Source organism: Mus caroli, chromosome 6 (genome assembly GCF_900094665.2).
Source record: "Mus caroli chromosome 6, CAROLI_EIJ_v1.1, whole genome shotgun sequence".
In the NCBI taxonomy this organism is placed as follows: Eukaryota; Metazoa; Chordata; class Mammalia; order Rodentia; family Muridae; genus Mus; species Mus caroli.
This window is the reverse complement of record NC_034575.1, coordinates 140257361-140283175: the sequence shown is the minus strand read 5'-3', so window position 1 is coordinate 140283175 and position 25815 is coordinate 140257361. Positions and strand designations below refer to the sequence as shown.

Genomic DNA, 25815 nt, shown 5'->3' with positions numbered 1-25815 from the left:
AAACCCATTGAGAGCATCTCACTGTGCTCCACTTGTGAGTCTATGTCTTTGTTCACACCGACTCCCTGGAACACCTTCACACCACACTCACCAAAAAAAAAAAAAAAAAAAAAAAAAAAAAAAAGAAACAACACCCAGGGTTGAGCTCTGCTCTCCACACATGTGTGCCCACAAATGCAGGACATCAACACAGACAGGCACCTACAAGAACACATAGCCCCATGTCCACGTACACACATCCAAACAAAAAAAATAACAGCATGTACTTGGGAGAGAGTTTATTACAAGCTCTTCATCATCTTAACATCTTCCAGAAAAAAGGATAAACAATTGTAAAGAAAATGAATTCTGCTTCTTGGTGTAGGTAATTAGAATACTCTTAGATATTGGGTAACTCTGAGTTTTAATCATAACATTCATTTTAATTGCACAACGTCATCAGTAGACACAAGAAAAATTACCTAAATTTTAGTGATTAAAATAATTCTAAAACTGATATGAGTTAATGCTTTTTTGTTTTCTTTTATGCATTTTATTTTTAAAATTATATGTATTCATTTATTCTGTGTGTGAGGTAGGGGATGAAATGTGCTATGATGCTCATGAAAAGGTCAGAGGACAATTTGTGGGAGCCAGTTCTCTATTGCCACCTTTGGATTCCAGGGATCAAACTCACACTGTCAAGCTTAGTGAAATCATCTGTGCCTGATGAGCCACCGTGCTGCCCCTGTGGTGTGTTTATTATAACAATTCATAGTCACACGGATGATGCTTTATTATTATTTCATGTGCATGGGCGTTTGCCTGCACATATGTGTGGGCACCACATGTATGCCTGGTACCCAAGGAAGCCAGAGGAAGGCACCAGATATCTTGAAACTGGAACTTCAGATGGTTGTGAGCTGCCATGTGGGTGCTGGGACTTGAACCCAGTGCCTCTGGTAGATTAATTAGTGCTCCTGATGCACCTCTCCGTTTGCCCTGCCTGGTTTCTACGTAGGCTCTGCAGGCTTGTGCAGCCAGCACTTTATGCATCCCTCTGTCTTCCAAGCTGTGTGTCCACTTCAGTAAGCTTTAATTCCAGAGCCACTTTTTAATTTCCATCTGCTGGGTGTCCCACCCAGGCACCACCTCCTCTCTGTAACACCCTCACTGGTTCAGTCCATTTGCTGCAACTGATGAGTCTCAGTTGGTACACTGCTATCCCTCCAGATTAATCCTTTGTATTAGGATCATCTGGGCATCATTCTAAGAGTAGACAACTGAACAATGAAGGGTAGTGATCATTTAGAGTCACTTTCCTAAACACACGTTGTGTTCTGCATATTCTCCATTTCAGAATAGTTGGTAACTCCTGATGACTCTTTCTTTTCCAGTCTATCATATAGCTATGATATTCTATATTATAAGTAGATTTTTAGGCTTTGACATACTGGTTCATGAACAGCAGCACACCGCTGCACACAGGCCTTCGTGCACGTGTGGTATTTTTCTTTGAGTCACATGTGACTTTTTGAGCAGAGTCATGAATACCATCTTTACAGGACACTCCAGTTGTTGTGCAGACTAGAAAGCCTTGAGGAATCAAAGCAAAGTGTGGTAGGCGGCAACTGCCTCTAGGTGAGAGGGGATGGCAAGTTTAATCTGGACATGAGTGTTCCAAAATCTTCCTCCCCTGAGCCTCGTTTCCCTCAGCGAACTCATGCATGGGTCACGGGTGACCGATCCCCTCTTTCCTGGTCAAGTTGGGAGCAAACTAACAAATAATACAGAGGTCAGCAGATGGAGAACCAAATATAACGTTCATTGGGGAATAAGGCTGGAGAGGGGTTGGGGTGTAGTCTAATGTGAAAGCAGAAAATGTATGTGTTAACTAAACCCTGTGATCCAAGATGTGAGGGTGAGAGCAATGTTAAGTGTGCAGAGTTTGAGCTACAGAGTGAAGGGACGAAGAAAGCAGAGCCCACATTCTTTACAATTTATCTTTCCCTCTATCCCTGAATGTACAACACAGGACTCTGTAGTACTGATTTAAGCAAAGCGTAGACAAATTTTTTGCTTTATTTTCTTCATCAGAACTTTCTTTTTTAGGTGATTTTACACCCAGAATTCCTGTCCTCCACCAGCCCCCTATTGCCCATGGATTATGAAGAGTTTGTCCGAGGTTGTCACCTTGGGGTGTTTCCATCGTACTATGAACCCTGGGGTTACACACCAGGTATGTGATGAGTGTAGAATGTGGGTGAATTCTGATTTGGTTGCATGCTATTTCAAACGTGTGTATGTGATGTTAAAATTGATCAGAAACTTCTTTGGCGGCTTTGTTCTCAATTTGTTTAAAAATGACTTGGATTGGATCCATTTCGTTGGGTCAATTTAATGCTTTGCAGATTCTAAGCTAAAAATAGGGACACCACCAAGGTGAGTCCAGCACAGAGGGGTTTGCTGCCTTCTAAGTGGGTATCCAGCCCAGTACCTCACTGTGCTCCAAAGAGGAACATAGAGTTTTATGGGGATTGTATACTCTTCGGTTATCTCTACAGATCCCATTAATGTGAAGTAGGAACCAAATATATAGAGCTAGTATAAAAACAGGAAATCTTACCATATGGTTTTCTACAAGCTATTTCAGAAGAACATATTTTTAAACATTTAAATCAATTTTGTAAAACAAAGTCAGCCATGAAAACCCCTCTACATCTTTGTCTTTCAAAAGACAGGTAGTATTAAGAGAGCGTGCGTCTGGTGTTGAGTAAGACATTGTAGCCAATGCCATCCTTCATTCAGAAACTCTGCCAGCTCTATCTTTTTTTTTCCAGATCAATAGTCAATTGTCAAATCTACTCTTTGTCATTTTCTCTTCTGGTCCTTAAGTGGTGTGGTTACTATTAGCAACAAGAGAGATGGATTTGCATTTGTACTGAAGCATCTCATTAAAAGAGAAGCATGGGTTAGATTCACAGCTCAGTGGTAAAACATGTACTGAGACTATACAAGGCCCTCTCTCCAATTCCCAGCACCACGAAATAAACAATAATTTAAAAACATATACCTTTTGCCTGTCTTCCAGAAGGAAAGAACAAGGTAATTAGTTTCTTGTGTTAGATTAGTAGTAGGAGATACTCTTCCTGATTAAGGTACAATTGCATTTATTTCAAAACAAAATGCTAAAAAATATTATTAACTACAGCTCAAGGGACAGCAGAGGCCAGGTAAAGGTAAATTATTATTAAGAGAACTTTCACTCCAAACTTTGTCTCTGTAACTCCTTCTATGGGTATTTTGTTCCCTATTCTAAGGAGGATTGAAGTATCCACACGTTGGTCTTCCTTCTTGATTTTCTTGTATTTTGGAAGTTGTATCTTGGGTATTCTAGGTTTCTGAGCTAATATCCACTTATCAGTAAGTGCGTATCAAGTGACTTCTTTTGTGATTGGGTTACCTCACTCAGGATAATATCCTCCAGATACATCCATTTGCCCAAGAATTTCATAAATTCATTGTTTTTAATAGCTGAGTAGTACTCCATTGTGTAAATGTACCACATTTTCTGTATCCATTCCTCTGTTGAGGGACATCTGGATTCTTTCCAGCTTCTGGCTATTATAAATAGGGCAAGTGTTCTAATGGTAGGATAAAGCATCTTTTGGGTTTATGCCTGAGAGTGGTATATCTGGGTCTTGAGAAAGATCGATATCCAATTTTCTGAGGAACAGCCATAATAATGATCTCTATAGTGCCTGTGCCAATTGTCACTCCTATCTGAGATGGAGGAGTGTTCTTCTTGCTCCACATCCTTGCCAGCAGGAGCTGTCACTTGGGATTTTGATCTTAGCTATTCTGACAGGTGTAAGATGGAATCTCAAAGCAATTTTGATTTTCACTTTCCTGATGACTACGGATGTTGAACACTTCTTTAAGTGTTTCTCACGAATTTGAGATTCCTCTGTTGAGAATTCTCTGTTTAGATCTGTACCCTATTTTTAATTGGATTATTTGGCTTGTTGATGTCTACTTTCTTGAGTTCTTTGTATATTTTGGATACTAGCCATGTATCAGATATGGAAAGGTGAAAAAATCTTTCCCTATTTTGTCCTACTGACAATATCCTTTGCCTTATAGAAGACTTTTCAGTTTTATGAGTTCCCATTTATTAATTGTTGATGTTAGTTCCTGTGCTGTCGATGTTCTGTTCAGAAAGTCATCTCGGGTAAGAATGTGTTTGAGACTACTCATACTTTCTTTTCTATCAGGTTCAATGTGTCTGGTTTTATGTTGAAGTCTTTGATCCACCTGGAACTGAGTTTTATGCAGAGTGATAAGTATAAATCTGTTTACATTCTTCTACATCCTGATATTCAGTGAGACCAGAACCATTTGTTGAAGATGGTTTTTTTTTTCATTGGGTATTTATGACTTCTTTATCAAAATTCAGGTGTCCATAGATGTGTGGATTTACATCTGGGACTTCAATTCGATTCCACTGATCAATGTGTTTGTTTTTATGCCAATATTATGTGGTTTCTATTAGTACGGCTCTGTAGGACAGCTTGAAATCAGGAATGGTAATACTTCTGGAAGTTCTTTTATTGTTCAAGGTTCTTTTTAACTACTATTTATTTTTTGTTATTTAAAATAATTATTTATCTATTGTATGTATATGAGTACACTGTAACTGTCTTTAGACACATCAGGAGGGCATCAGATCCCATTACAGATGATTGTGAGCCACCATGTGGTTGCTGAAAATTGAACTTAGGATCTCTGGAAGAGCAGTCAATGCTCTTAACTGCTGAGCCAACCCTCCAGCCTCTGTCATCTTCATAAAGTTGGTTTTAAGTTTTTTTTTTTTTCTCTTGTGTTTCCTTTGGGTTTTCTGAAGTAATACAGCTGGGCTCTGTTGGTAACGTAGTGTACCAGCTGTTTTTGATTATGCACATCTAAATTTGGGGTGATTATATGTCTAGGCTTCAATTTTAGGGTTTGTCTTTGTTGGAAGGGTATTTTTTCCCTGATCTCTGTTTCCTCTCTTGTCTTCTGGCCTGAGGTTGATCAGAGGTCTCCACCCTAGTTGGGGGCTGGATTCCTGGTGGCTACTGTGATCTCTTGTCAAGCCAGGAGTGTCTGCTCCAGTTGAGGACTAGAGTTGTGGTGACCTGCATGGCCTCTGATTCAGTAGGTAGGCAGTCTCTAGTTGAATTGGAATCTGAAGTTGTCATGGCTGGTGTCACCTCTGCTCCACCAAGGAGTCTCTGTTAAAGTTGGGTCCTGGTCTCTGGCATTCATTTAGGTGGGGGTATCTGCTGGAATTGGGGGCTGAAGCGTAGCAATGATTGGGGGTGGGGGAGCATTGGTTCTGATAGAAGCAAGAAAGATGGTTAGATACCTTCTAACAATTCTAAGCTGACACTTGAAGGAAAACAATCTTTCCAGGTGGTATAATTTAGCCTTCTCATATTCCATAATCTCTAGTTTATTTTTTATAATAATATTAAATAGTGCTGTTCTAATTGTAGAAAGCAGTCATTAAAGCCAACTCTGCCGGTTATTTTATTTTATTTTTTTTTTGTCAACTTGACACAAGCTAGTTATTTGGAAAAAGGGAACATTGTTTGAGAGAATACCTCTATCAGATTGGACGGTAAGACAAGTCTGTAGGGAATTTTCTTGATTAATGACTCATATGGGAGGATCCAGCCCGGTGTGGGTGGTGCCATTCCTGAGCAGGTAGGCCTGCGATGTATATGAAAGCAGCCATGGGTAGCAAACCAGTAAGCAGTATTCTTCTGTGGACTTTGCTTCAGTTCCTGCATTCAGGCGCCTGCTGAGCCTTTGCCCTGATTCCCTTCAGGATGCACTGTGAGATACAAGGCGAGATAAACCCTTTCCTCTCCAAGTTGCTTACGGCCATGTTGCTTAGCACAGTGATATATATTATAGCAAGCTAAGACACCAGCGCTGTGCTTTGAGAAAGCCCAAGGAAACACTTTATTAAATTCATTCAAGGGACATTCTTGGTTTCCTGGCTTTTACAACAAAATTTATTAGTAAATTATTTAATGTGAAAAAAAAACGTTTTTTTAAAATCTCATGGCGTTTTAGGCAAAGATGAATTTATGAGTGTATGAATTATTCCCAGGAGTTCCAAAATTTTCAGTAGATTTCAAAGAAGCTGGTAATCCTTATGCACTTCTTCCGGCTCCTTCCCTAAAGGTAAAAAATGCTGCTGTGTAGCTAAGGAACTGACCCAGGAGGAAAGACTCACAGTCAGAGAAGAAAAAACCATGATCGAAGCTGCACAGCACAATACACGTCAGGCACAACTTTTACACCCATCACCTCCCAAGAACCAAAACTTTCCATCATGAAGGAAATGGAGGGAACATAGATTACTTGTTTAAAATGTAGATGTTGGGCAGGGAGACAGCTCCTGAGTTAGAAGGTTTGCCATGCATGCCTGAGGACCAGCATCCAGATCCCCAGAACACACCAAATGCCCAAGAGAGTGGCAAGCCTGTAACTCCAACCTCTGCGCAAGTAGACAGGGATTCTACAGAATAAGCTGGCCAGTTATGCAAGCTGGATCAGCAAGCTCTGGGTTTGATGGAGAGACCTTCCCTAAATGGATGAGGTTGAAGAACACTTGAAATTTTCTTAATATCAGGTGTGGGCATCGACAAGAATGTGCACACACAGGTTCACACTCGTACGCACAAATGGACAAAGAAAACGTAGCTATCTTTGAAAGAATGTTATTTTTGGAGACAGCTGCACAGCTATTTTGCAGGAGACAGGTTTTGATCAAAAGGGAAGGGAAGACTTGGACTATGAATTCCCTGCACCCTCAAGAGAGTAGCAGGTTGTATGTGGAGGAGATTAAGGTAGCAGAGAACCTGTCTGTATCTAAACACATACTCATCCTGATAAAGTTGCAAAGCAGGGTCACAGGCTCAGAACAGAACAAAAACAAACCAGAAAGTAGCCATCTGGGCTCAGACAGCAGAGAGCAGCAGGTCCTAGCAGAAGCTCTCAGACTGGATGTCTAGCTCCAAATCCCAGCTTCCCTGTGCAATGTCCCCGATTCTGGGAGTGGCCAAGTTGCAACCACCCCCCATGTTTTAATGTCCTCACTTGTCAGAGAGGGATGATGTCAGACACACTTCACAGGGTGGTTTTGAATATTATCTATGCCATGAGTGTAGATGAAGCCCTACTGCCATGCCTGGCAAGGAGTAAAGATGGCTCCAGCCAGGCAGCCAGGACCTTTCTCTTCCACATGCATGTGAGAACTGGGAGCAGGTCTGATGCTCATTCTTTGTCCATTCTCTGGCAGCTGAATGCACAGTGATGGGCATCCCCAGTGTGACTACAAACCTCTCCGGTTTCGGGTGTTTCGTGCAGGAGCATGTGGCTGACCCTACTGCATACGGTGAGATTTTCCTTTCCATTGTGAGGGTCTTCACGGGGCATACCGCTAAAGCTGTCCTGAAAGGAAACTAAAGCTTATATTTCTTGTTTAATTAAAAATAGATTTAAAGCCGGGCGTGGTGGCGCACGCCTTTAATCCCAGCACTCGGGAGGCAGAGGCAGGCAGATTTCTGAGTTCAAGGCCAGCCTGGTCTACAGATTGAGTTCCAGGACAGCCAAGGCTACACAGAGAAACCCTGTCTCAAAAAACCAAAAGAAAAAAAAATAGATTTAAGTAGAGATCCATAGAAAAAAAAGTGTTCCTAATATTGAATATTCTGCCCACTAGAAGAAGAATTACACAAGGGCAGATGTTGAGCAAACTTTACCTTTAACTTATTTCTTGACGGTAGTGATAGGGTTTTTTAAATTCCTAGGAGCACTAATACAGTATTGGAGTATGCATATTGGTTCATCTATAGCAGCAGCTCTCAACCTGTGCATCCAAGAACCTTCACAGAGGTTGAATATCAGATATCTTGAGTATCAGATATTTATATTATGAATCATAACAGTAGCAAAATTGGGTTGGAGAGATGGTTCAGCGGTTAAGAGCACTGACTGCTCCAAACGTCCTGAGTTCAAATCACAGCAACTACATGGTGGCTCACAGCCATCCATAATGAGATCTGATGCCCTCTTCTGGAGTGTCTGAAGACAGCGTGAGTGGAGCCATAATGAGCAGGGCCAGACAGAGAGCTGGAGAATTGGCTCAGTTAAGAGCACTGACTGTTCTTCTGGAGGTCCTGAGTTTAAATCTCAGCAACCACACAGTGGCTCACAACCATCTGTAATGAGATCTGATGCCCTCTTCTGGTGTGTCTGAAAATAGCTACAGTGTACTTATAACAAATAAGTAAATCTTTTTTTTTAAAGTAGCAAAATTATCGTTATGAGGTAGCAAAAAAAAAAAAAATTGTATGGTTGGAGATCCCCACAGCATGAGGAACTGTATTAAAGGGTCACAACATGAGGAAGGTTAAGAACCACTGTATACAAAACACTTTTATTCTTTTAAAGATCCATGTATTGAGGTAGGAAAAAAAAATCACTTATTTAAGATTGTAGGAGAATTCTTGTTTCATTGTATATCTGTCCATGTTGCCTAGCAACAAGAAATTTAGGCCAGGATTAGTTCTCTGTCTGTGCCTTGGCTGTTGAGTCCACAGTGGGCAGCTCTCTACTAGGTCAGAGGTTGTAAGTGGGAACACAGAGTTGGGGAGGGGGATCTGGTAGTAGGTTCCATCTGGTGTTTCTGGTTAATAACAATTAATAGAGAATTACTGACCCAGAGGTCTTGATATTTTTTTAAAGGTAAGGTCTGCTATGTTGGCAGACATTTGCTGGTGGGTTTTAATAATTACATCATAGTAAATGGACAGGAGAAATGGCTCATTGGTTAAGAGTACTGGCTGCTCTTCCAGAGGCCCTGATTTCAATTTCTGGCATCCACACGGCAGCTCACTACTGTCTGTAACTCTAGTTCCAGGGAATGTGACACCTTTATACAGACATAAAGGCAGGCAAAGCACCAATGCACGTGATATAAAAATAAATAATTTAATAAATAGCATAGAAAATTAGACAAGAAAAAGGTAAAGTGAAGGTCTTTGCAGCTGAGGCAGGAGACTGATGGCAGGCTAGTCATGGCCTTTGGCAGAACCTGAGGTAATAAAGAAGAGAGAGGAGCAATGTTCCTTAGCTCCAGGTTGGAAGCTGTGCTTTGATTTGTGTGTGTGTGTGTGTGTGTGTCCTTCAGGTATTTACATCGTGGACAGACGCTTCCGCTCTCCAGACGATTCTTGCAACCAGCTGACTCAGTTTCTCTACGGGTTTTGTAAACAGTCACGCCGCCAAAGGATCATTCAGAGGAACCGCACGGAGAGGCTCTCAGATCTCCTGGACTGGAGATACCTGGGCAGAGTAAGCAAGTTCCTCAGGACGTTGGAGGAGCATGTCGAGACTATCCTGCACGATGACAATCTTGCCTCTGGTCACAATATGTAAAGTCAACTCAGTATCCTAAGCTGGAATCTCAGGGCCATATCCCTGTACTTTTTAAACTGAATGTGACTTCTCAAAACTTCTGAAGCCCATGTCTTCCTGGGTTTAGAAATGTGTGATATCAAGTCTATCAGGATGTAGCATGAACCTGGCCTGTGCTTAGCTTGATACATAACCAGTATTCAAAAATATGGAGTTAAAAAGAAAGGTCAAGAGCAAATACCTTGCTTATTTTTCCCAGATAATACAAGCATATTCTTCAACAATGCCCAGTGGGAAGGACATAGTTGGTGAATGCAAGTATAAACAATCTCTTTTTACACCGGTGAAATGGGTGTGCAAACACCCAGATGTCCACCTATCTTAAAACTGAGTGATTTAATACTAAGCAAAGTACCTTAGCTTTCCGATGGTATGCTTTTCACATAGTATTGGGTTCTCCTGGTCAAGAAATAGGTGCAGCCACCTGCTGAGTATCTACACCCAATAACACTGCTGTTTGCCATGAGCTAAGTGGTTAACCTCACTAGCTCATTTGATCAGAGAACAGGAGGGCCAGGGTCTCAAATGTTGTCTTTACCTAAGTCTGGGCAGAGTTAGTGTCCAGTGTCTAGATATTTAAAATTGAGGGCAATATTCAGTCATGTTTGTATTCACTCCGGAGCTCAGCTTGGCCAACACAGCTGATCTCCCTCAATGCTTTGCAGTATTTCTGGGCATGTATATTGACAGCTAATAAAATTATAGATGGTCATTTCTTCATTTATTTTCCAACTTAGGACACGTAGATACCCCAACTCACATATACAGATAGCTGTTGGTCTATGAAATGTCTGACAGGGTAAAATATTAGATGATAACCCACAAGTTTTATATATTAGTTAATATTGAGATAGGTATTTCAGGCTTGGGAACATAGAACCTTATATCATAACTTGATTACTGACATATCTAATGTGGTTTTGATGTGTAAATTGGCGTTCTCTTGACAGTATTACCAGCATGCCAGACACCTGACACTGAGCAGGGCTTTTCCAGACAAATTCCACCTAGAGCCCACATCACCGCCAACGGTAAATACTTCCTATGTTGTTGCCTTTTTCAAAAATGACATTTCCTATTTGGCAGTTCTGTCAATAAGTTTGAATCTGAGCATAGCAAAATATTCCAATAGAATGCCTTTTTAAGCATTGAGTCAAAGCAGAGAATGGAGGCACAAATGTCTAGATGGCTAATTTACACCATCAGAGAAGTATCTCTTTATTACAACTCTACCTTGCTGCTCGGAGGCTCTGTTACTCTCCCATTCGCCTGAGAGTTATCGACAACAGAGTGGGTTGATCTAACAGGAGGCAGCTCTCTATCTAGGGAAGTGTTTCAATTTAGAAACTTGCCACTTGGCAAGAATAAAACAGAGAAAATTCAAGCTCAGAGGAGGAATTGGACTCTGTCTTAGTCAGGGTATCTATTCCTGCACAAACATCATGACCAAGAAGCAAATTGGGGAGGAAAGGGTTTATTCAGCTTACACTTCCCACATTGCTGTTCATCAACAAAGGAAGTCAGGACTGGAACTCAAGCAGGTCAGGAAGCAGGAACTAATGCAGAGGCCATGGAGGGATGTTCCTTACTGGCTTGCTTCCCCTGCTCAGCTTGCTTTCTTATAGAACCCAAGATTACCAGCCCAGAGATGGCACCACCCACAAGGGGTCCTTCTCCACTTGATCATTAATTGAGAAAATGCCTTCTTACAGCTTAATCTCATGGAGGCATTTCCTCACCTGAAGCTCCTTTCTCTGTGATAACTCCAGCCTGTGTCAACTTGACACACAAAACCAGCCAGTATAGACCCTATGAGTGTTTATGTTCTGTTCAGCACAGCCCATAGAGGTCTTCTAACGTCCAGCTAGACATCTCTATCAGTGAAACTACCCTATTTCACACATGAGCTCTTCTAAAGATAGAAGACAGGACACGCCCTGAAGCGATGTCTAGGCTTTCCTCTTCAGTGTGATTAGTCCCATGGAGTCTGCACATTGATCCAAGGACTACACTTTTTAGCCTTGCATCCAATGGGGGACAGCCTCAGAGTGAGAAGATGAGGTATTTTAAGTGTGCCTACCCTTTGGTATTGCAATACTGTGTTGTCATTTACACTTGAGAACTGTGCAATCAAGATGACATTAAAAAAAAACTCAAAAAGGAAGTCTTACATTAAAGAAAAAAGTTTACAGTGTTGTATTGAGCCACATGCATAGCCATGCTTGGCTTCATGTAGCCATAGGTAGACCATGGATGGCAGATTGGACATTTAAGTCAACATTGTATATAAGATGGCCTTAGGGACATATACATATAGTCCCAGTTATTCAGAAAGCCAAGTCATAAGGATTATTTAGATTGTGAGTTTAAAACAAATATGAGCGACAAGGAATGAGTCTGCCTTAAACAAACAAGAATACATACAAATATACAAACATACCAAGAAACAAACAGAAAAGACCCACTTTGTTCAGGACCTCTGTGTCCTGAAGGAGCCTCTTCTGAGCATATATCCACAAATGGGCTTTTAATAATTTTCACAACAAATATGCTCAGCTTCAAGGGTCATCAGTTTCATCAACCCCCAAACCATCCATCCACATCACAGGCTCACGAATACCTCAAGTCCAGCTGTGCTCTGATCAGAAATCTCAAGCCAGGCATCATTTGTACTAAAACAATTTTATTGGATAACCCAACACCTAACCCACTTAGCTTTGATTTCTGGATGATATAGAGAGGGTTAGTCCCAGGGGAGGCAAAATGATCCCCTCCTCCCCCTCTGCATACTCCAACTTCTGCATTTACCATGTGAGCACTGGGAGGTGTGGGTGCCTCATTTATCTAAAGATACACTTCACTTGCTGACGAGGCTACATTCATCCGTTTATATTTTATTCAATAATGAGTATTTAGCTCTTACTCCTAAGTGCAGTTCAGCTCTTTAAAAAAAATTCCTTGATAATTTCACACATGAATACAATGTATTAGATCACACACACACACACACACACACACACACACACACACACACACACCAACTTCATGGTTTCCCTTCTTCTTTCTCTGTTTTCCTTTTCCTTCCTTCTCCTCCCTCTGACCCACTGAGTCCAGTTGGTGCCACATGAGTGCAGGGAATTAATTTGTATGTTACCATAGAAAGATGGGAGTCATTCAGTCCACCCCTCGCTGAGGAGACTGTCATGAGCTGATTCAGGTCATTGCCGTGGTGGGTTATTCATGCTCTACTTCCTTTTCTGCTTTCGGGAAAAGTACCAGGACCTTGAAAGGACTGTGTGTGTTTGTGTGTGTGTGTGTGTGTGTGTGTGTGTGTGTCTCATAATAATAACGCATACACATGACTGAGAGAGAAGTTGAACAGGGTCTTCCAAGCACACACACTCTATGAGGCAGGGACGCTGTCACCAAGCTATGTCTTTGGTGGTATTGTGATTCATAACACACATTTTCAGCACAGGTTTGTCAAGTGAGCTTTCTCTATGACTCTGAGATAGCTGGGCAGTGTCACCGAAACCAGGTGGTGTCTTCTCATGAAGTAAAAGAATGTAATTGGTACAATCTCAGAAATCAGTGAGGACACCCAGCCATCCAGATTCTCTCGTGGTGGCTGTTGGTGGCCTATGTCCAGGAACTTTCCCAAAACATTTGAAAGATGATAGAGGGATACTAGTGAGACAAAAGAAAGACCCTGGGGTTGTCACAGATCAGGAACTGAGTTTCATGGTGCCACGTACATGCTGTGGCCTCTAGCAAGTCATTTACCTTTTCTGCCTGTCTGTCTGTCATCTATCTGTTTTCTATCTGTCTCTCTTTTTCTCTCTTTCTCTCAGAGGAGAAGCAGAAAGACCAAATTTATGAGAATAGTGCTAAAATATTAAATTATACAGTTTACAATTATATACAATTGGTGCACTTTAGGCTCAATCAAAGATAACTGCGTGTTTAATGAATTGGTCTTAATGGTGATAATACCAGCATCAATGTTCACGAGCATCTGATGGGTTACAACTGAATTAGCATTAGTACTGTCTGCATCATTGAAAACCAAGAAGTCAGAGGTGGCTCATCAATTAAGAGTGCTTGCTGCTTTTTCAGAGGCCCTGAGTTCAGTTGCCGGCTCTCCTCCATGAGTGATTGCCTGTTACTTCAGCCCCGGGCAATGGTATCTGTAATCTCCTGCTCTCTCTCTCTCTCTCTCTCTCTCTCTCTCTCTCTCTCTCTCTCTCTGTGTGTGTGTGTGTGTGTGTGTGTTACACAATGTACTTAAAAAAGTTTAAAGACCACTACATTAAGAAAGATACAACCAGCCAGGGGTGTAGGCAAAGGCAGGTGGAGTTCTGTGAGTATTGTGAATTCCAGGACAGTCAGGGCTATAGAAAGAGACCATGATACAACAACAACAATAACAACAGCAGCATCAGCAGCAACAGCAAGAGCAACAGCAACAACAACACAAACAAAAAAGAGAAAACCAAGAAGTCCTTTTTAACATGTGTGCCTCATTTGTCTTTGGCAGACGGATGGCTTTAAGTATCCCAGGCCCTCCTCAGTACCACCTTCTCCGTCAGGATCCCAGGCCTCCAGTCCTCAGAGCAGTGATGCAGAAGACGGAGAAGATGAGGATGAGAGGTATGATGAGGAAGAGGAGGCTGAGAGGGATCGGCTAAATATCAAGTCGCCGTTTTCTCTGAACCACTTTCCAAAGGGGAAGAAAAAGCTTCATGGAGAATATAAGAACTGACTGAGCTCAAACGAAGTAAGATGTTCCTCTGTGTGTGAAGTTCCTCTAAGAATCACAGTGGAATCTGCTCTCTGCCCGTAAAGAATGGAGGACATTTAGTGAATGACAGTTCTGTAATTTGGAATAAAAAACTAACATTTTTATCTTTGGGTCTTTTGTCCCCAAATTTTGTAAAAATTTAGAAATGAGGGGGATTTTTTAAATGGGCAGTGCTGGAGGCATTTTAAAGATGGTTAATTTAGCTGGAGATGGTAACTCACACTTGTAACCCTAGCACTCAGAAGCCTGGGGCAGGAGGACTGCCATAATTGGAATACCAGACTGGGCTATAAAGTAGGGCCCTACATCAAAAAATCATGGCTAATGTTAAAGATCAGAAAAGTGTAGCTACTGGTGTTTACAGCATTCTCATTATAATCCTTTGATTAATATTTATGAAGCTTTTCTACACCAAACAAATCTCTTCCAGCAGAGATAGAATCATGACTATGATGATATGACGCACGTGTTTTAGATAATTGAGACTTTGTTATGCTTTTTTGTGCACTAAAGCCATGAATTCTCATTTTGCTCTGCAGATGATTCAGAATCCACAAGAAAATGAGCTGCCCCAAGTCCACACACCCTGATGCAGACCAACAGATATTTCCATCCTGACATCTGAAATCTAGAATTTGTATCCAGATCATTGATAGGAACTTGTAGGCACCAATTACTGTAACGGTACTTTTGTTGTCTAATTGGAAATTTCAATCTGTTAGAGATAATAAATTGCCAAATTCAAATGAGTCAATGTGTCACTGTTTGTAGATCTTATTTTTCTTTGATAATATCTGGCTTAAAATGTTTCAGAAATCAGAATACCACAGGAGGAGGAGCACTTGTTGTAGGTACCACTTAGCATCACTGAAACTGATCTTTAAAAAAAAGTGGAAAATGAAGAAATTCTCTCAGATGTAGGAACAATTTCTCTACCATGTCCTGTGGTATATTTAAGGTGATAGTTTAATGATCGCACATAAGCAGATGTGTGTCAAATCTAATCATATCTAAATCGACACAATGCTAACAACAGAGCCCAGATTCACCCATTTCTTTTTCTTGTAACTGACTAGCCAGTCGCTGTGTCCTACCTACTGCACAGTGCTCACTTTGATTGCCATATCAATTAACCTTGCTCTGAAAATGTTCTGTAAAGAGTTGACCTTCCTAGAGCCAAGTTGTTGAAGGTAACAGTGGAAGAGGCACAATGTCACATGGTTGAAGACCAAGGGAAGGCTGCCATCCAACACCTGTTTCCTCATAGAGAAAGTGGAAACATGGACACAAGCAATCAATCAAACCACCAGAGGAAGGGACATGAGTTATGTAAAGCTCAATCCTGCTTAAAAAAAAAAATCCCCCAGTATGGTAACATTGGAAGCATGACCTTTGTAAGGTGTTTAGGTCATGAGGGCATAGTCTTTCGGAATGATGTTAGTGGCCTTAGAAAAGCGGCTTCCCTGCTGAGGTTGTAGCTCAGAGATAGGCTGCTTGTTCAGTTGCATGGGACTCTAGGTTCAGTACCCAGTGCCAAAATAAGAAAGGACAAAGAAGAAAGAAAGAAGGGAGAGAGCAAGGGAGGGCGAGAGAAAGAGAGGAAGGAACGAAGGGAGAAGGGAGAGGAGAAGGAAAAAGATGAGGGGGCATACATTGAAAGAGGAGGCAGAGAAGGAGGAAGAGGATGAGGAAGAGGAGGAGGAGGAGGAAGAAGAGGAGGAGGAAGAGGAGGAGGAGGAGGAAGAGGAGGAGGAAGAAGAGGAGGAGGAAGAGGAGGAGGAGGAGGAGGAGGAGGAGGANGAGGAAGAGGAGGAGGAGGAGGAGGAGGAGGAGGAGGAGGAAGAGGAGAGGAAGTCTCCTTACTTTTCTATCACGGCAAAGAGCCACCTATGGGGGAAGTAGTCCACAGCAGACATCCATTCTGTCACCATGTTAACCTTACACTTCCACAATGGTAAGAGGCAAATTTGTTTTAAACTGCCAGTTCAGGGTGGTTTGTTTTAGCAGTCTGAGCTATCTGAACCCACCACTCTCCTTCTACGGCAAAGTTATGGCGAACAGAGCTGGCTTAACCTATGCAGCTATGAATTCTAGGTCTTACAAATGTTACGCTGATGGCTTCTCAAGGCATCAGGACTTTACTCAAGGAAATCCTAAGAGTCCTCATTGGAGGGGCCCAAGTTTCTATGAGGTAACATGATGCCTGGGGTGCACCTCCACACCATGGTTTTTAAGAATTAAATAAAGTGAGAATTGAGCTCTTCCTAGAAGAATTGGCCACTGGAAAGAGTAAACTGAATAGAGTTGTCACACCACCAACTGCTCTTTCACTTGAGGCCAGGATAAAACAACCAGACTCAAGGCTGCTGGTATACATTCATGCTTTTAACCCAGTACAGAAGAGGTGTGGACTGGATGCTGGTCTGAACAAGGCAGAGCCCCTTTGCCCTCATGTCTCCTCTTTCCGGATTACAATGGTGTTGGGGTTTGGAGAGACATCGATCAGAAACACAGAGAGACAGACAATCAAGAATCAAGGCTAAGGTAAAGCAACGAGAGGGAAGGCACCCTGAATCCTGCTGAGAGTGGTTGGACATCCTGCAGAGATGGGGCAGTCCGTGAGTATGCGTCAATGTCAGCGTTTTTCCAACTGAAAATACAAGTCTTAAACAGAAGCAATTTTCGACCCACGACGTTACTCATTTCATTTTGTACAAAGGTAGAAGCAAAGAGAATTGGGAGCCCATGCTCTTCTGACTAGAAAGTAGTTTTTCCATCTGTTCATGTTGGAATCTGCTTACTATCGTTAGAGTGTGGGGCTTCTAAGATGCTATTAGAAGGCCTGGGTGTGAAACCCAGTAACATATAGTGAGCATGCACAAAGCTTGGATTAAATTCCTACTATCAACAAAAATTTAAGAAGTTACTAGGTCATTAGAAGTGATTAATGCAATACTTTGAGAGCTTGGGGACTGGGCCATTACACCAGAATGTGTTCTTACAAAACGTTTGCTCTCCTCCTGTCCTGCCTCTTTTCAATGGATTCTCTTATCTTCTACTTTTCTCTCAGGTTGTGAACAGCATTAGGTTCTTCAAAACACTAGAAAGATGCCAGAAACATGTTCTTGGATCTCACAGCCTTCCAAACCCTGAGTCAAAATAGACCTTTTTTTTTTTTTCATGACAAATTCCCAAGTCTCAGGTAGCTTGCTATAGCAAGGAAAACCTAACAAAGGCACATCCTAGGAGGGTTGAGAAGTTTTATCAAACTAGAGAGAGGGAGCCATCTAATTAACCAGCACACCTATACTGCAGAACATTTAAGGGAGGCGATGAAGAGGAGGGTGTTACTTGAACAGCTACTCTTATTTAGATAGATTTTAAAAAGCTACATTACAGCATGAAACACTGGAGACTATGTGGGGCAGCTATGAGAAAAACTACTTTGTGAGCTAGGTGTTCAAAACAGCCTTGGAATAAAGAAACTTTTAAAATGAGCAATATATGCCAGTGTGTCCCCATCAGTTACTCCATACACTGGATATGGGATTCTCTTGTAAATCCACTTCAATGTCAAGTCTTGACAAGTGACAGGCACCTATTTAGAGCTTGAATATTTTTTGATGGAAGCCAATGGTACATTAACTTGAATATAGTTTTATTATTTATTTATGAACTGAGAAGCAGGCAAAACATATGCACAAGGTTTTGATTTAGCACAGTTGAGTTAAAATATCAGATTACAGCGGTATTTACATAAAGATACTGTATAGTTCAAGGTAATAACTGTAAGCTGGGGACAATAAGTATCACTACTTTGTCACTTGAGCACTTATGGTTAACGACTCTGAATTGAATATTTTTTTAAACACACACACACACACAGTGACCAAGATGTAATTCCAAATAAGTTAGTCTCCTTGCTATAGGGATTTCACTCCCAAATTCCTTCACTGTGTGCGTGTGCATGTGCCTGTGCATGTGTGTGCATGGAAAAGGGTAAATCATGCATGTGGCACTCACTTGTGTCATGGGAATACCTTAATGCAAAGTCACAGAAAATGGACTACCTCTGAACCCGAACAACTGGTTTGTACCTTTGTGTGCCGGTGTGCTCCAGCAAACTCTTACATCACCATCTGTTTGTGTGCCGTGTGCAAACTCTTACATCACCATCTGTTTGTGTGTCCGTAACCTTAAGGTCTAAGTTTCTATATGGAATTCAGTTAGGTCCTAGGAGCACAACGAGGCTCCCAGTCCTCAGTCTTCACAGACCTTCCAGCAGTTTCAGCATCATGGATGGTGCCCTGTTTCAGCAGCGAGAGAGATGTGTTTTCATGGGAGCTTTATCAGGCATCTTCCCCTTGCCTCCCTCCTTATTTGACCTCTCGTAGATGAGTTACTATCTAGGAGATCCTATCCATTCCCTTCCTGGTGTACCCTCTCTCTTACTGGGGCTGGGAAGAGGAGGAACAGCGATATTTGCTTCTGAGTGGCACCAAAGGCAAGGGAATTATGGGATAAGAAAACAAACGGCCAAAATCAAAGCAGGGCATGACTGCAGGGAGAAGAAAGAACATTTCTGAGTTCTCAGCCTTGACACGTGAAAGGCCCTGAATAATCCAAGCCTACGTAAGACATGGGTGATGTTAAGCCAAAGCAGTAGAACATGGTGATTGGTGATGTTTCAGCCAATGGTGATGCTCCAGCCAATGGTGATGCTCCAGCCAGGATTTCCATGGGACTAAACCTAGAGGTGCAGGTTTCTCGGGTGGAAGGAAGGGTGCACGGGCCCCTCGTGTGGTTCCGGTTTCCATCATAACCAGGACTACACTTGAAGGTGTTCTGGTGTGTTTTCACCAGTTCAAGAGTCTGTCTTCCAAGAGTTCGCTTTTATCAAAATTCCCTCCTTCATCTGTAAGTAAAAAAGAAAACAACTTAAAATGAACACACAGTCTTGGCTTTAGAGGGAGAAACAGAACCTCAGGAAACAGACATTTTAGTTCTCAATCATGGTCAATGCTACCAACAACTATTTTACAAATGTGGACTTGATTTGTTTGGCTTTAAAATTTGCCCTCTCACACTGGGATATGGCTGGCAATTCACAGTTTTTTATCCACGATGTATGTAGCTGAGGATGAACTTGAACTTCTGCTCTTCCTGCCTCCACTTCCCAGCTCCTGGTCACAGACATTCACTACCATGCTTCTTTACATAGTACTAGGGATTGAGCCCCAAGGCCTTGTGCTTGCTGGGCAAACACTCTACCAACTGATCTACATTCTAGCTCCCAACATCCAAATCTCTACGATAAATTAAGTGTGATGTGGCAAGTTTGGCAGAAGTATAAAGAGACTGTCTTGCTCTGATTAACATGCCTCTAGTCTAAGCACCTGACATCATAACCATTCATTTGCATCAAAATGATGTGCCCCGTGATTCCTGATGATATAGCTCCCTCATGGGAAAGATGACATGGGGACACACGAAGACATTCCTTCATCAGGTGATTTCTTCTGGGTAGCCACTGAGACCAAAGGCAAACACACTTGTTAGCTGGATACAAATACAAAAATGTCAGGCCTAGTGCATCTCATAAAGATTTGATAGTAACAAGATCACAGGACCCTAAATATAAAGTACAAGAGATGAAACCTGAGTGGGGTAGAGAACAGTGGCTGACACAGCATACATGCCCTAGATTTTAATTTTCCAATGACTGCCTTCTAGATAAAGCAACGTTCTCTCAGTTACTCACAATATAATTTGAATCCTGACCTACCCCAATTGCTCACATCTTTTGAAAAATAGTAATTAGAAAATGTGCTTCTCTCTAGAGGGAAAGAAAATGTGGGCACACGGATGGAAACACAGACACATACATGCCTAAGGGGTAGAGGTGGGACAGAAAAACATCCCAGTACAAACTCCATTAGAATTTAAGTTTATGATGTAAGGGACATCCATATGAAACCTAGAGATTCTGCAATGAAAATATTAGAGATAATGATTGACATATGATATGGGAACCCACAACTCTGTTCATTTAAGTTAATAAAACATTGCTTCTTTGGTGCATCTCCAGAGACAAGCTACCCAGAACATGCCAACCATTAGAGCCAGTGAGAGGGCACAGCAGGGTAGGGCACCTGCTCTCAAGCCTAACAACCCGACTTCAGTCCCTGGAACCATCATGGTGGAAGGAGAAAACAGACTCAAAAGTTATCCCTGGACAGCCTCACTCCGTGTGGCATGGGTTTATACTGAGGTCTATGAAGTTCCAAAGACCCAGCTGATCCATTGCCAAGATGCCTTGATTGTCTTGGTGCTTCTAAATCACGGGGATAGAACGGCTGTTTGAAGATTACATCCACTCCTGGCTTAGAAGCTGGGCAGAAAGGTGAAAAAAAACCAGGCCTGTAGTCAAAGCTGCCCCTGTCTGTTAGGGGGAACCATATCTACTGCTGTGTGGGAAAGGGGAAAAGGATTGGCAATAAGAACTTTCATTTGGTTTAGTTTTGAATGGTGAGCAATTGGATTTTGATTATTTCATATTTTTGGCTTTGCTGTTTTTAGATATAAAACAATGAAGCCAATTGGAGCTTTTTCAGTTTTAAAAGTCCTATTTGGTGGAGGCAGGGCAATAAGATGTTCAAGGCCAGCCTTTGCTACATAAGGAATTTGAAGCCAGCTTGGAATACATAGGCATTATATTCAAAACAAACAAACAAACAAACATCACTAACAATAGGTTACGGTTCATTCCCCACTCTCATCAAGGTAGTGCTTTAGTATTCTTGGGACTCGTTTTACTGGGAAGTAACTGGCCTTTATTGAATAAACATTTCTGTGGGTTTGGGGAGGGAGAAGTCAGGACACAAAGGTCCTCAGCCCAGAATACAGAGAAGCCACCACACCTGCACCTTTTTGTGATTTTTCCAAGGAAGCCAGAAACAGGGCTGCAGCCTCTGGGAGAGTCAGCAGTTCAAGATCTGGGTTTCGTCTTTCTGGAGAAACAGAAATGAGCTCAGCCTTGATATTCATATAAAGAAAGAAGCATTCACACATTCCTGCCCATTAACATTGTAAACAGATTAGCATTCAAATATTTGTGTCAGCTAAACACTCGTGTACATGAATCTTACTCTGCCATACGAGACTAGAAAAAACTCTGTATACTATGTGGTGGTTTTTAAAAAAAAGTTTATTAAACATTTATATTGCATTTTATTTAGTGCATTCGTGTGTGTGTGTGTGTGACTCTCCTTCCATATGTGGGTCCTATGGATTGAACTTAGCTAGTAAGGTTTGGTGGACGGTGCCTTTGCCTGATGATCAATCTTGCTGGCACCACAGTGACCTTCCACTTGTTTACATCCGAGGATGGATGCTAGGGAGTATGGAGTATGTAGCAAAAGGAAGATGAGTAGGAGGCCACACAGCTTTCTCTCGTCAGGGTTTAGAAGGGGGTGCATTTTCCTTCTCACAGCTTAAAGAAGGTTGTTTTGGCCAAAATATCTTGTTGGAGCCGGATGTCCCTGCTTTCCCCCTCCCAAGTCAATTTGAGATAAACGATTACAATCGTGGTCACATAGGAGGTAATTGGCTATTTGAATGAAGAGACCCTGGCTAAATAGTCAGAGTTATTTCACTTGTATTGAAATACAAATTTTATTACATGTTTACTGGATCACAGGGATATGCTGCTGCAGTCTATTTCATATTTAAGTTGACAGACGACATGGTCCTGATCTAGTACAGGCTGGGAGTTTTAATCGGAAGTAGCAGGAAGAGAAGAAACATATTTTACCCTAAAAAATAAGACCAGTCACACTGCAAACTCAGGAACTGAAACAAAAGCTGAAAGCTTCTGCTATCGGTATGCTAAGCAGTGCTGAATATCTCTCCAAGTAAGTATAGCTTTTATTCTTGGTACTTCTATACAAAATTTTACCACGATTACTTTTTCTTCTTTTTAAACTGCAATAAGTTCATCAAGAAAAAAAAATGTTCCTGAACCTATTTCTTAATTAATTTGTTTTTTTGAGAATTTCATACATGATGAGTACTGTTTGCATAGTTTCCACCCTCTCTCTGTCCCCCAACTCGTCTTATGCATCCTCTGTAATTCATGACCCCCCCACCCCCACCCCTCCGTGTTTCCTACAACTATTTAGGGCTGACGACTTGAGATTGGATAGCTTATCTAGAGTTTGTCCCGGAAGAAAACTGATCCTCCCCTCAGTCATTCATACCTGGCTCAATCACTCCTTCATAGCTTTTAACTTTATTGCGTTTAGTTAAAAACCTTTGGTGGCTGTTTCTAACAATTTAGGAGGAAGATACACTTGAAATGTCTAAGCAATTATTTAGTAGTAATAGTTATTTAGGAAGAGAAAGATCAAGGCTCTTTCCAGAAATACCCGGAGAGGGGGCTTCTCTCTGCCCTGTGTCTGTGCCACAGACCCTGCCAGTTTGGGGACCCGGGCTCACTAGCCGCCAGCTAGGGGACAGAGCAGGTGGAACCCCGCCATAGGCGCAGCACTCGCTCACCTGGAGGCGGCCGGTCTGCAAGCTCCTTCCTAAGGCTCTGGTCGGAGAGGAAGCGGCGGCCCTCTGCGGAGAGAGAGGGCGTGGGTGGGGGTGGGGGGAGACGAGGACTGAGGCAGACAGCTAGACCCCAGGATCAGGGAGACCACGGGTTCCCGCCAGGGATGCGACCTCGATTCGGAGAGCAGCCCCAGTGGGATTCGCGCGTGCCTCTCTCTTTCCTTCCACCCATTCCCTTCCTCTCTCCCTTCCTAACTTCTATTGCCATTCTATGCTCCTCCACCAGGCACCTTATTTGTTCAATCATTAGTTCTCTAAATTCAATCAGCCAGCTTTCCTTCATTCCCTCCCCTTCTCCCTCCTCTCCTTCCTTCTTATCCCCCACTTTTCCCTCCCCGCTTCCTTTCTTCCGCCTTTCTTGAACCCTTCTCCAGCTCTTTCTTCTTCCCTCCCTCCTCCTTTTTCCTTCTTTCCCTGACAGGATCTTAGTTTGACCTGGAGCCCACTATGTAGCCCAAGCTAGCCTTCCTCTCACAGCAGTTCTCCTGCCTCAGCTTTGAGAGTGCCAGGTTACAGTAGTGACCCCGAACACCTCTTTGGTGGAGGGTTTCTGGCCATCAGAGTATCTTTGTCCCACCTGCCCTCTCCTATGGTTTCTGGATTGTCTGAAATCCTAATTATTTACTGGAGCCAGTTGTGACCCTGTCTCCCCAGGCTCTTGGCTCTGTGGCCTTTAGGAGTCCCTGGATGTCTCCCATCACCCTCGGTGAAGAGAATAAGGAGTATGGAACTCACGTGCACCCTTCAGATAGAGCATAGCTTGGGGAGTCCAGTTCCTCTTCTCAGAAAGTCTCTGCAGTGCAGGGAGGAGAGAAGAATAGTTATTACAGAGCAGCGAGTAGAAAAAGAAAAAAAACAGAGGCTGCATAGTCCGAACCCGGGGTTTGTGTTCTCTGCATTACCTGTGGAGCACCGCTGGAGTTTTCCAGCACAGACAGCACCAGGAGAAGGGCCAAGGCTGTCACTGCCAGGATGCTGGGCCCCTACAAGACACATCCAAACACAGCCTCATCAGAGTGTGGCTGCATTTGTTTTTTTGTTTGTTTGTTTTTGTTTGCTTCCTTTTCAGAGAGGACAGTAGGCCCCTTACTTCACTCAGTATATGATCCCACCTTCTAGTTAATCCATAAAGAGTAACTTTAAAAATTAGAAAGATATGATTTTCATAACTTCACCCAAATAAAGAATTGGTGGATAAGTTCTATTCAGCAAAATCAGGTTGCACTATTTAAAGGCACTATTCTTCAAATGTCCAGTCACTACAATGCTCAGTACATATAACCTAGATAGAAAGGTAGACAATTTATAGAACAGCTGGAAAGACATCAGGTGCACACATCTGCTGCTTACCTTCATGTTCCGACCCTGTCCAGAGCCCCACAATCTCTCACCCTACCTTCCAGTCTTCTAAACTTGTTACAACCCCCGGGCTTTAAAAACTCCTAGTGTTGGAGTCTGCACAGGGGAGAGGAGACCACGAGGGTAGCTTGTCAATCTTCAGAACTGAGTGGACCTGATGACTCCTCTGGGGAGGTCTAATTGGCAGAAATAGAACAATGATTGATGAGCGGATATCATTTGTTTGGGAACTGACCACACCAGCCAGGAGACATTCTGACTGTATCAGCGCCGTCACCTTTGTTTTTCCTGTTAGCTGCCCAATGCATTTCACCATTATGAATGAAACAAATGTAACTGTGGGCGGAGATGAATCACCCCTGTGAACACCAAAAGGTTAGGGAGCCTCAGAGGAACTTGACACCAGTCATTCATCTACTCAAGTGTCCATCTAGTCAGTGATTTAACAAATATGTGTTGAATGGCTACCTCCTACCTCTTGGTCTCAAGCTGATCTTTTAGTTAGGGGAGGACTCTCTCTAAGCTACTGGCACCATGCTTAGGTTAGTAAGTAAAGGCAGCCAAGATGACATGACAGGGCAGTGCTGGGTTATTTTAGAGGGAGAGTTGAAAACGAAGATTCCAGGGAATTTGAAATTAGTATACCAGTTACAAGTTACAGACAGGCAGACAGACAAACACCACACACACACACACACACACACACACAGAGCAGAAACAGCAAATAGCTTGGTTTATTTGAAGCAGAGGAAGGCAGTAATACTGTGTGGAGTGGGGGTGGTGGCATCACAAGGAAGGGCACTTGGAACTGGCTAGCACATATTCAAATGTGTGTTGGTGTTGTGTGTGTGCCCATACAAGATGTGAGGTATGTTGCTGTCCGAAGTTAAGAGGCCAGATTGGAGTGGGCTAAATATCAAATAAAATATGAGGAAGTCAAAACAAGCATCGACAGCCGCCGGCTAAAAGTCACGTTTTGAGGCGAGGCAATGATGAATCTGGGTAGTGTGAGCTGTGATTTGTGGAATTACGATGTTATTGGGTAGTGGAGTTTCCTTCTTTTGTGCAGATGACACAGGTTTTCCTACCTTGTAGATTGTTGCACCTCCCAGGCTTCCTTAGCATGTTTTGTGCTTGATGGAGTCTTCAGGTAGAGCCCCTGGTACAGCCTGGCTGAAGACAGATCTAGCTTCTAGAGCAATGCTGGCAATGTTAGTGGTAGGATCAGTGCTGGGTTGTGATGACCTCTCAGTGAGGCTTTTTGATTAGATCAGTTCTATTTGTCATTGTCTGCTGATAACTGCCAGAGGCTAGCCAAGGATCCAGTTCCCTGAGGAAGGCAGCAAAGGGGAGTATGGCGTTGGCAATGGTAACCGGGGCCAAAAGCTGCTTACTTTTGGCAGTTTCACTCTTTAACTCTTTGTTAAACTCTTTGCTGGTGAGATGGCTCAGTGGGTAAGAGCACCCGACTGCTCTTCCAAAGGTCCAGAGTTCAAATCCCAGCAACCACATGGTGGCTCACAACCATC

The 25815-nt window shown here is 42.5% G+C and overlaps 2 protein-coding genes across 3 annotated transcripts in view; one reads left to right on the top strand and one right to left on the bottom strand.

Annotated features, from left to right (window-relative positions):
* Gys2 (glycogen synthase 2) overlaps nucleotides 1-15063 on the top strand; it is a 43432-nt gene extending 28369 nt beyond the window's left edge. The window contains exons 12-17 of one of the 2 annotated variants that reach the window (XM_021164571.2): nucleotides 2092-2218; nucleotides 7334-7429; nucleotides 9227-9390; nucleotides 10464-10544; nucleotides 14051-14163; nucleotides 14854-15063. In XM_021164571.2, the coding sequence (XP_021020230.1) occupies nucleotides 2092-2218; nucleotides 7334-7429; nucleotides 9227-9390; nucleotides 10464-10544; nucleotides 14051-14163; nucleotides 14854-14857 (585 nt within the window). In that variant the 3' untranslated portion in view covers nucleotides 14858-15063. Of the gene's footprint in view, nucleotides 1-2091; nucleotides 2219-7333; nucleotides 7430-9226; nucleotides 9391-10463; nucleotides 10545-14050; nucleotides 14291-14853 lie in introns of both variants that reach the window. The other variant, XM_021164570.2, reaches the window with a different exon arrangement.
* Nucleotides 15064-19170: 4107 nt separating this feature from the next.
* Spx (spexin hormone) lies at nucleotides 19171-24283 on the bottom strand. The gene is made up of 6 exons (XM_021164203.1): nucleotides 24278-24283; nucleotides 23830-23910; nucleotides 23663-23720; nucleotides 22871-22933; nucleotides 21235-21324; nucleotides 19171-19229 (listed from the first exon to the last, which is right to left on the bottom strand). The coding sequence occupies exons 1-6, from the start codon at nucleotides 24281-24283 to the stop codon at nucleotides 19171-19173; spliced, it is 357 nt and encodes a 118-aa protein (XP_021019862.1).
* Nucleotides 24284-25815: the final 1532 nt, after the last annotated feature.